This window comes from Lycium barbarum, chromosome 4 (genome assembly GCF_019175385.1).
Source record: "Lycium barbarum isolate Lr01 chromosome 4, ASM1917538v2, whole genome shotgun sequence".
NCBI lineage: Eukaryota > Viridiplantae > Streptophyta > Magnoliopsida > Solanales > Solanaceae > Lycium > Lycium barbarum.
In genome coordinates, this window is record NC_083340.1 from 6,099,769 (window position 1) to 6,111,978 (window position 12,210).

A 12,210-nucleotide genomic window follows, 5' to 3' on the forward strand; every position below is an offset into this window, starting at 1 on the left:
TACAGCAGATATTACCAGAGTACAAGGAAATTTGGTTTTATAGTCCATTACAACTGTTATTTTGACTCTTTTCGAACGAGATTTAGTCAAATAACACAGGATATCTGTAAATAAAACACAGCTTGCTCAGTATGTATTCATGAATCCGAGGAAAAAAGGTATACTTTAACTTTTATTTACAAGAAGAATCTGAGGTTTTCCTTACATTAGATTTCCCTAACAAAAGAACCTCTTTCACTCTCCCCATATATTACAGGATGAATAAGAGATGTTAATGAGAATAAAATAACATCTCCAACTGTACACTCATGACATAATAAAAGAATAATTGATTCAAAATAAATTGCAAGATGACAGAGATCATCTGATCAGTTGCATGTTTAGCCTTCCAGCTTCCTGCAACTTATTGCCGCTCCATCGAGCAGAAAAATGTGGTGCGGTCGCTGTGCTGATTGTATTTCTTGAGGGAACAATTTCTAGTAGTGGAAAATAATTACAATTTATCACCTGATCTGAGTTCTACCAAGCGAAGTTGCACCAATTTCAGACTCGGTGTTCTGCACGGATAACAGTATTCACATGTAAGATGAATGTAACCAAGAAGCAAACTGACATTTATCGTCTTTTAGCATAAGACTTACCTTAGATTTGGGAGAAGGGAAAACATTCCAGAATCTAAGTGTTTCATCTCCTGCTCCTGTTACAATTGTCTGCAGAGGATAACATCAGTTAGAGAATTATACGTACAACAAAAATGAAGCTGCGGCTGCACTGAAAAAAGTTAAAAAAAGAAAAAGGAAAAAAGAACAGACAATGAACATTTTTTGCTCATATACCTGTCCATCTGGAGAGATAGCAAGATATAAGACTCTATATGTATGGCCTGTCAGAGTTGCTATCTGCATTAACAGCAACAGAATTTGTGAACAAACTAGTAAAAGAACAATATATCAAACAAATGAATGACTATCCCTGTAAGTTTACAGCTAAGCCAGCTGAATGATTGACATACCTTAGACATTGTCGGATATCTCCAAACTATTATCTGGTTTTGAGAGTAACCATGTGTGCTGACTAATTCATTGACATTCTTAGACCACACAAGATTGCAGACCTGCCAGGGTATCAACATAGTTTGGATATTAGAAAGATTTGCAGTTGCGAATATGAACACTCAAAACTGTCTAGAGAGACAACAAGGGGAGGAAGGACAGTTGGGAGAACCTTTTATTCTAGCTCCTTGTTTGGAAATACAACTATTTTTGCACAACCATGTAAATTTTTCTAGTGTACAGTCTCTTCCCCTCCCCCTTCCCTAACTCACAGACACATACATATTCAATGAAATTAGAGTTTTGCTCCTCTTAAAGCCACTTTTCCAAGGGTAACAAGAGAGCAGAAATCTGGAGTTTCAACACCCCTGGTGCCTATGATGCGTCTTTACTCACTGAATCCACCTTTTATGATGCTTAAATTTTGGCGCACTTTTCCCTCTCCAAGTAATTGTGGTAAACTTGATTGACTATTAAATTCTCAAGTTCTGGTTGGAAAGGAGGTGCTTGCATGCCTCTAGCAGTCTCTCCTTTTTTCCCCTCTGTTTCTCTGTGCTTGACAATTACATCTTCTTTTAATAAGTTTCATTCTTCTCTTTAAGATGTGAAGTACTTACTCTGGTCAATTTAACAACAGAAAAAACAGGGAAGACCTTCAAAAGTTAGTCTTGAAAGGGGTAGCTACAATTAGGTGAATTGTAGGGGCGAAATGTACTAAGTTCATAGTCCCTTTGGTTATTGGTTTGTAACCTAAAACTGCTTGAGTTAGTGAAGTTTTTGGGCAAATCCTACTGCGGTAGGTCGTGCTCTTTCACTCCCTTGAGCAAGGAGTTTTCCACAGTAAAATTCCTTGTTTTTTACATTCCGCAGTTTACTTCTTGTTAAGTGTCTGAAGAACCCGGTTCTTCAGCACAGTAGGTGGCAGCTCCAATAACAAGAAAGTATATAATATGGATCATTCACCTAGTGGTTCCTTTGCATTGGTTCTGCTGTCCAAATGAGGCAAACAACTCTCCAGCTATTACCAAGTAGAATGAAGAATAGGGCAGGAGGACTAAAAGCAAAATTGTTCTTCTGATAATGTAATTAGGTAGCAAAGTGGTGGCTGTTGGGAAAACTATCAGGACTACTATACGGTAAGATGTTATCGAATGAGAAAGCATGAACAGAAGGGCAGAAAAATAAAAGTGGTATTGGATGCTATAGCGGGGGAATACCTGACTGCCAGTGTCCATGCAACTGAGATGTGTATTAGTGGTGGTGTTCCAGAACCTAATGCATCGATCAGCTGTGCCACCACCAGAAGCTAGAAGCCCATGGAGATGGGGAGACCATGCAATGGCCTTTACAGCAGCAGTATGCTCACAGTATTTCAGCACAGGTTGTGTTGAATGGTTGTTCCATACAAAAAGCTGGGACATCAAGATTTATTTTAAGTCAACTAAAATGCAGAAAATCAACCACAAAGCATCATGAGAAACTTTAGTTGAAGAAATTAACCACACACCCTATTATCATTTCCACCTGAAGCTAATTCACGGTTATCATAAGACCATTTGAGCCCACAAACCTGCAGATAGGTAGTTGCTATTAAGAAACAGAAAAGGGAGGAAAGGAAGTCTGATGAAAAGAAGATGTTAACCAAGCAGAGGAAAGAAGGAATTCTCACCTCTGATTTATGACCAGTCAGCTTACTGACATGATCTTCTTGAGCACGTATATCACGCTGAAGAATACTCTTGTCTCGGCTTCCTGAAGATAGCATAGACGAGCTCCATGCCAGTGCGCCAACTCGTAATCGATGTCCCTCCATGGTTCTTACCCTCTTACAACGCGAGGCATCCCATAACTATGCGGAGGAATGTTCAGACCAGTTAAACACTATTACTTAAATGTCAATATCATCTTCAACTAAGATATGGTAACTCAAATTGATTTTTAATTCAAATTCTTGTGCATGCAGTTTAGAGAATTTGAGTCCCATCCAATAAACTGTAGGACTAATGTAACCAACTTTAACTAGTTAAGGATTGAGAGATAGTAGTTCTTGTTGTAGAGATCCACTTTTTTTTTTCCAAATTTAGGAAGCCCAATTTGAAAAACAAAGGAGACAAGGAAATGAAACCACCAAAGTATGTCTTTTGATACAAGTTTATATGCCGGTATACTATTGTGAACTTCAGATTATTGTGAAGCTACTGAGGGGCGGAGCTATGATATAGGGTAAGAGTTCGACAAACCCAATAGCTTTTGCTTAGACCTTGTATTTATATTAGGAAATCCATTAAGTATGTATTAATTGCAAACCCAGTAACTAAAATGGCTATGGGTTCGGTGGCAAGTTTTGAACTCATAAACTGAAACTAGCTTTTCAAATTGAAATTTATGTTGAATTGTAAAGTTCATTGGTAATTTGATTGTGACCATCATAAGCAACGGTATGTCGACTTCACAGAGAATGCCTTAAAAAGATTCTCATTGATATGGAATTCCCAAAAATTGCAGAGAGAAAAGTCCTCCGCAGAACTGTTCAATCCCCATGCTCCTTCTTCCTCATTAGGTAAGAATAGATTAGGTGGTCTAAATTTATTCATATAATAATGGAGACAAATGCAGAAAAAGAAACTCAGGTTAGTCTTGTGAAGACATCTTTTCTGTATCTGACAATAACACTAGTGCTAGGATATGCACTTTCCTCCGAATGAGCAGAACAAATTCCAGATTAAGTGGGTGACCATATGTCTTCCACACACGCATATAATTTCCTATAAGATAAGTATATGAATTTAGTAATGGAATTTATAAATCTCACCTGGACTTTGCCATTACTTGTTCCAACAGCAAGATGCGTACCCCGTTGTGCCCAACCAACTGAACTAACACTATCATCAATTCCAAGGTCACACAACTTCACTACCTGCACAAAGCATTCCAGTAGAAATTAAATGATCTATATTTGAACACTATGATCGACCATGAGTCGCCTAAATTCACTTCAATACAGAAAATTATCAGAACCAATAAACTCACCTTGCTACTAGATGCATGCCATAGATACACACAGCTCCCTAGCCCTACAGCTAACACATTATGCGAAGACCAGTCCACAAGGTTCAGGTAAAAATCGTCTTGCAGTGCCGGTGCATCCAATACCTAATGAAAACCAAACAAGCAGCTAAAATAAGCCCTTTCAGATTGAAATTTAGTACACTAAAACAACCTTAAAAAATCACTTTTGAGTACCCAAAAAAAAGCAGCATTACAACAACAATTACACCTCAATTCCAAACTAATCAGATCAGCAGGAAGGCGAAGTCCAAATAAGAGTGTCACATAAGCAAAAATCAAGATTGAAAAGAGAGGGTCAAACATACAACATATGACATTCTTACACAACTAATTCACTTGTTTCTCCTAAACTCAATTGAGCTAAAAAAAATCCCATGTTTGAGTACGCAAAATAAAAGCATTACAACAACAATTACACCTCAATTCGAAACTAATCAAGATCCAAATAAGAGTGTTACATAAGCAAATTCAAGATTAAAAAAGAGAGGGTCAAACATACAACATATGACATTCTAACACAACTAATTCACTTGTTTCTCCTAAACTCAATTGAGCTTAAAAAAAATAATCCCATATTTGAGTACTCAAAGTAAAAGCATTACAACAACAATTACACCTCAATCCCAAACTAGTGGTTCAACAGTAATGCAAAATCCAAATAGAGTGTTACATAAGCAAAATCAAGATTACAAAAAAGGGGTCAAACATATGACATTCTTACACAAAACCCATAAACAAATGTACCTTAAAAGGCGATCTTGGAACTTTCCGGGTCGTTTTAACCGGGCTAGGACTAAAACCCGGAAGTTGATCATCAAACCCAAAAGGCGACAATGACTGTAAAGATTGCCTGGTCTCAGTTTTATACCGAAAAATATTACAATTGGGTCTACAAATCTGCAAGTTTCTTGAATTCAAACCCGAAGATTTGTCAGGTGTAACGGGTGGAACAACCGACCCGCAATCTGACCCGAATAAAGCTGAACGAAGCAGTGTAGTATATGCATTGTTTGAATCTTCAGATAATGATGATTGTGGTGGTAATGGTAGGTCAAATAGTGCAAAATTAGATGAAGATCTACTTGGAATAAAACGATCACTGTATATTGTTCTTGATGGTGATGGGTGATATGAATTAAAACCTGGAATTAATTGATTAGTTCTTGATGGTGTTTTTGGAGTTAAATTATTTTGTGTGTTTAGTGAAGATGATGTGGAATTTTCCATAGTAGATCGAAGAAGAAAGAAAGATGAAGAAGAAAGAAAGAAAGATGAAGAAGAAGGTGAAAGAGATCTAAGGTTGAGAAAATTTAATGACATTTCGACGAAAATAATGATGTAATAATAATATTTTAGTGTTTTTTTTTTTAATGTTACTGTTGTAGTAAAAATTTCCCGGGAAAATCATTAACTGAGAGGAAGGGAGTTTTGCGGGAAAATTAAGATAGGTTTTATTGGGTTCCTAATTAGGAAAGTTATTACTGCAACGTGAAAGACGATGTCGCACTGTTGGGACCTCTTTTCTTTTTCATAAATTAGGAAATTAAATACTCCCTATTGGTAGAAGGATTGGGAAGTGGGACTTCAATTCAATGATTGAATTGAGTCAAATTGTAAATGAGTGGATTATTAATTTGTCCAAAGGTAATTTGGGATGTAATGAATAAAAAAAAAAGGGCAATCCTGTACACTAAGTTTCTATTATGCGTGCGGTCTGAATAAGGATCGGATCATAAGGGTCTGTTGTACGCAGTCTTATCTTGTATTTCTGTAAGAGGTTGTGAGCCGTGCAGCAACTTTACCAGTTACGTTAAGGCTCCCCTCCATGAGTTGTAATGAGTTGAGTTAATATAGGCTAAACAATGAATCAGAATTTAATGCGTCAATTTGTTTTTTGTTTATTTAATTACAATTTATTTAATTATTTTCTTCTATCGAATCAGAAAAATTTCTTAAAAAAATTTGACAAATTTTTTTATTGATTCATTAGGCTACATATTTAGTCTAACTACAAAAAAAAAAAAAAAAATTATCAAAATGAGCTGAACTAATAAATATGTGGTTTATTATCTTGCCCAAAGCTTAGATAGATTGGACAAATTATGTTTTCTTGGGCTATTTTGTCACCCGTAAGTATTACTTCTAATACTTTTACTAACTACAATTAATGTAAGAACAAATTAGTTAGCTCGGCAACCCTACCAACCAACGTCTTGTCTTGACATGAACAATAAGCTCCTTATTTTATTCAAATATTACAAAAAGTGGGAATATAATATAGTTCTTTAATATAGTGAAAAAACAAATTTAATAAAGATCTGAAAATTGTTCAGAAAAAACACGGCTTATGTCTGCCAGACGAAGAAACTTCGTGATCTTAAATGTATTGCTATAGATTATTAAAATTCTTCATGATTGTGTCCTCATTTACTATAATATCGACACACTGATTTACCTCCCTCCAAACATATCTAAGTACGATTTTATTGGCGTTCAACAAATACATAGCATATAATAATACCGAAACGGTGTAATGCTCTTTCTAAAATGTTTTGTTTTAGTATGCTGATTTAGTTAAGAAAAAAAAGATATTTAAATTGTTGGGGTAAATGGTAAATGCCTGTGTTTTGAACTAATAGGATGAGTTTAAGTGAGTATATTATCTGCGATAATTGTATTTGTTCAAACAAAAACCAAAAAATTGTATTTGTTCTTTGTAAAAAGCAAGAGCTTGTTAATTATCACAAAAAAAATATTAAAATGATTATTCTTTTATACTCCTAGTTACAATATCATTGAAGCAAAGGCAGGAGATCAAGACAAGAGTTTCCTAGCAATCAAGTTGAGCTGAATGCTGATGATATACAAAAAACATCCGCACTCAATATTTACACCATATAAACACATCATGACACATATCTTATGTTTATTGTTAAGTGATGTATTCTCTTTGAATTTTCAGGGTGATTGAATGTGGAGTCTGATTATTTCCATCTCATGTTAAATTATAAAATTGAAGTTTGTCGGTAGGAATTGCCGTAAATTAGACCCTTGGCGTGGAGTGAATCATTAGTTTGAGTTGAAACAATCGTTTCGTCAAATTGATCATTGGTTTGTTGACATTTAAAAATATTAAAAATTTGGTAAGACAAGTTATTGGAATAAATTGATGCTCCATTGTAGTTGGCATAACAATAGAGTAATTGAGGAATCTTCCTGAGGGTTAACAAAAAAGACAAAAAGGAAAATGCATGTAGCTTTGGTCCTCTAAATAATTAATTACACGCTGTTGATGGTGTATAAAATTTTACATGATCTCTTTTTATAAGTGTGGTGTTTGGATCAATTTATGCACACTTAGATCGATTCCACGAGCTTTCTGGTAATTCTGTACACCAAGATTTCAATAGATTGAAAGAAATCACCGATTACCTCCGCAAAAAATTGAATCTGAGACTTCATGGTGTTCAACCCACTTCGTTGTTCACCATGCTATATGGGTGCTAAAAACTTATTATATAATTAGGTCACTCAAAAGATAATTATAATTATTATTTACTTGCAGAAATGCAAGGTAAGGCTACGTACAATATATCTATGTTGTCCGATCATTCCCCAAACGTCGCGCATATGCGGGTGCTTAGTGCACGGGGCTGCCTTTTTCTAAATAGTATTGCCTGGTAATAAGAAAAAGGCATAATACCCCAACCTATGACCGAATTTCCATGGACACACCTTTTCTTTACGGGAGGTCCTATTACCTCCCTAAATTATTTTAACATGGAATAAATGGCAAAATACATCAAAACACCCCTGAACTATACCCGAAATGTCGATATCATACCTAAACTATACGAGCGACCTATTACACACCTTAACTTGTTAAAAGTGAATTAAATTACCCCTCCACGGACCAAAAATCAGGCGCGTATTTGTCTACATTTTTTAGCGCGTTGGAGCTGTAAAAAGGGCCATTACAATTTTAAAAAAATGGAAAATAACTTGATAAATCGTAATTAATAATACGGTTCAAACCAATTCTCACCCACCCCACATTTACTTCACCCACCCACATTTACCCATACCCGTTTAGAACCCTAACTCCCACTCCCCTAAATTTGCTGAAGAACACGCCCAAATCGGAGCTCAAGACCAGTTGTTTTTGAATCAAAGGTAACTAAATTCAACTTTATTTAGCTTGTTCTACTGTATAAGCTCAAGTATTGTTGTAATTCGCAGCTGTAAAAATCGCTCGGATTCACCCTTTTTTTTTTTGTTGCATTTGTCTGTACTCTTTCATTTCGCAGTTGTACTCTTGCATTTGTCTGGTTAATTTGATTTTTTTTTTCTCTTTTCTGTTAAAGATTGTTATACAATGGCTAAAATAGGCTTAAATAAGTTTTGTAAGCAAGAGGATGATCATGAGTTGAAGGATGTGCGATGCAAACATGGATTTCTTTTGCCATTGTTGACTTCTTGGACCCCAAGGAACCCTGGTAGAAGATATTGGAGTTGTCCATATTATGGTGTAAGTGAAATTTATTTCAAAAATTGAACTTTGAAGAAGTGAATTTGCCTTTCAAATATTGGACTTTGAAGAGTTGAAAGACTGATTTTTTTTATTGATTTTATTACATTTTAGGGCGCTAGATCATGTGATTTTTATCTTTGGAAGGATGCTGACATTGATCCAAGATCCAAATTTGTTATTCCTAAATTGGTGGGAAGAATTGGTGAACTTGAAGCATCATTGGAGGCTTTTGGAAAAGATGATTACAAGCCTTCTCCGTCAACAAACTCGGTGGAAAGCAAAATTGATATGAACAACATAGAAATTCAACTAGAAAATTTTGGAGAAGACATTAAGAAGATGAAGGAAAAAGAGAAGAAGTGGAAGAGCAAGTTGGCTAAGTCCAAGAAAAGGGAGAAAGTTCTTTTGATTTCGTTATTGTGTATTTGTATTGTAGTAGTAAGTTTTCTATTTCAAAACTTTTTTTTTAGAGGTGTTTCAATGAAGTTGCCCTAAGCTCTTGTTGTAGTTTGGCATGTCGTTAGCGGGGTTACACTTGTTAGTGTTGTAAACAACTTGTTAGTGTTGGCATTTTGTGAAATGAAATGGCAATGTTGGCTGTAATGTTGTTGTTGTGTAATTCTTAGTCTTGTGCAATTGCTTTGCAAAATTAGTAAGTATAAGGCATAAAACAGTGACAAAATTTCATTTAACATTGAAAGAACTTTAATTAATCGAAGTCATAAAACATGAAAAGAAATAAAGAGACCTATTCTATAATTACGATCTCCGGTGCCTTCTTATTAACGAAGAAGCATATGCGCCCGCTGACCTCGCAAGCTTGAAATTCCAAAACATTTCCTCTTTGCAGTCCGTTGTCATCAACAAACGTCTTCCATCCTTGGCAAAGACGCTTATATGCACCCACTTTATATTGCATATAGTAGACGTGAACATTGTGAAGAACAACCGCTTCATGGTCGTGGTTTGGAAGGAATTGGAAAGTATGGGAAGGAAATATAAAGTCATCCTTGTCAACGTATGATTTTGTTAACTTCTTCTCAAATGTCGTTAGGATGGTAGTTATTTTTGGTTTGAGGGGTTGCAATGAGAATTAGTGAAAGAACTATGATTAAATAAGAATTGGGTGAAACATTAACCACCAACCACCTCACTTAAAGAAGCCAAAGGAAATGGTCAAAATCTTGAATTCTGAAAATAGATTACAATGACTTCAAAAAGTGTACCAAGACTTGACCAAAACTGAACAAAATCAGTGCCATTCAACCCAACAATTAAGGCTAACAAAACTGCCAACGATAAAATCAAACAAAACAGCTTATTACTGCCAATTCAAGTGCAGTCACAGCTGCATACCCATTGATCAAAAGAGAGTGACTTTACATAGACAAAAACTAACGTTAAATGCAGTCACAGCTGCATACCCATTGATCAAAAGAGAGTGACTTTACATAGACAAGAACTAACGTTAAATGCAATCACAGCTGCCAATTCAAGTGCAGTCACAGCTGCCCAAAACAAACTTAAATGCAGTCATATCTACCAAACCACTACATATAGTTAAGGCAAAGTACATCAAATCACAACTTAAACTGTACCCAAAATATAGATTTGATGTATTTTGCCTGTAGTTAACCCCAACCAAATGCAGTCACAGCTGCCTAAACAAAGTTTTTAAAAACTACATAAACAAATTCACAAAGCAGTCACAGCTGCCAAAAACAGTTAGTAAAGCAAGAATGGTCAAATTCACAAGACAGTGGTGCTGCCTTGGCTCATTTGTACAGCTTTAGTCCTGGTTTGACTCTGCTTTTTGTTCCTTCCTTGTTGAAGCTGCCTGGAGGTCATAGCTTGTCTTTCTTGCCATTTCACACCACCACTTGTTTTGTGCTGCAGTTCACCAGTGACAACTGCACTAGATTTGATGTTTCGAACCCTTTCACTAGGCAATCCAGGCTGCTCAAATGAATAGAACTACTTGTTAGTGGTACTTAATTTCAGAAAATGTTATTTAATTGTTAAACATAGAACAATCTTACATTGATGATAGTTGCTCCACTTTGTGTGTGCAACACTCCCATTCCAACCATCTTTGGCCTTTTAGTAGCAACACTCTACAAATTATACCAAAATATTAGCAACTAGTTCAACACTGAACTGTACATGAAGTATGTGAAATTATTTACCTTTTCAGTTGATCCCTTTGGCCTACCCCTTCCTCTACCAGTTGGAGCAGGTGCCTTTCTTGGGCCAGAAGAAGCACTTGCACTTGCACTTGGGCCAACACTTGCAACTGAACTTAGGCCAGCAGAAGCACTTGCACTTGGGCCAGCAGTTGTAGGCTCTCTAAGACATTTCCTTTTATTATGACCTGGGGTATGACACTTACTGCATGTCATTTCAACCCCCCTTTTGGAGAGTTTTCCTGTTTTTTTTTTTTGGTTCACTTGCCTCTTTCCTCCTAACAGTCTTAGGCCTGCCTGGCATCTTCCTCACTTCAGGTGGTATAACAGTAGGATTTGTGGATGGTGGCCACATCTTCAAGTTCAAAATTGGTTGAATAAAGTAGCTATATGTCTTCATATAGGTATCTCTAGAATACTACTGAGAAATGTAATCCATTGGGTTTAACCTCTTGTGGTGAAGAGCAGAAATTGCATGAGGACATGGGATGCCTTTCAACATCCATGCTCTACAAGAACAAGTTTGTCTAGTCAGATCCACAACATGTCTAAAATGACCTTCAAGAACCTCATACCCTGTATCAAAATTCCATTCAATACTGCATTTCATAGACCTTGCAGTATGCTCTGTCAGAAATTTCAATGCCATTGGAGAAAAGTCATGAATCCAACTGTCACAAAACTCCCTCATCTGTCCTACTCTCTTCATCATTTTGACTCTTATTTCTTTAAGCATAGTTATTACAGTCTTATGCCTTGCAACCAGTATCCAAGAGTTGAAACATTCAGCCATGTTGTTGTCTATAATGTCACACTTTGTGGTATATTTCGTGTAAACCTTTCTCCACCTTTCAGGGTTGTAGTACATCAACTTATTAAGACATTGTTCTCCCAAAAGTTTCATGTAGTCTAAGTTCTCATTTAGCTGAGACTCAAAAGTTGACTTTGCACACCTCCAGAAGCAATTCTTCCTCTCAAGGCCTCTGTATTTTTGGGACCAATTGGCTAAAACATGCCTAGCACACATTCTATGTTCAACATTGGGCAACTACTCTTTTATGGCACTTTCAAGACCCTGTGAGGAATAAAAAACAGGCAGTTAGTAAAGTAAAAGAACAAAACTGCCAAGAGTTATGAAATTGAGTGAATTCAACACTTAAATCTTACCTTCTGCATATCTGTTATAACAACAATGTCTGTCCTATCTCCCAGCTGAAGATCTTCCTTTAAAATTCTAATAAACCAAGTCCAATTGTGCTTGTTCTCAACCTCAACTACTGCCCAGGCCAGTGGCATCATCTGATTGTTTCCATCTTTACAAACAACAACAAGTAATTGACCTTTTGAGATTCCCTTTAAAAAGCAACCATCCAAA

At 36.1% G+C, this 12,210-nt stretch overlaps 1 protein-coding gene across 1 annotated transcript; it reads right to left on the bottom strand.

The window, feature by feature from the left end:
• Positions 1–103: 103 nt before the first annotated feature.
• LOC132634994 (B-type cell cycle switch protein ccs52A-like) lies at positions 104–5,444 on the bottom strand. Its single transcript, XM_060351198.1, has 10 exons — positions 4,866–5,444; positions 4,083–4,205; positions 3,865–3,969; positions 2,722–2,901; positions 2,560–2,622; positions 2,270–2,464; positions 1,013–1,114; positions 837–899; positions 642–710; positions 104–557 (listed from the first exon to the last, which is right to left on the bottom strand). Exons 1-10 carry the CDS (start codon positions 5,439–5,441, stop codon positions 504–506), a joined length of 1,530 nt encoding a protein of 509 aa, XP_060207181.1. The 5' UTR covers positions 5,442–5,444; the 3' UTR covers positions 104–503.
• Positions 5,445–12,210: the final 6,766 nt, after the last annotated feature.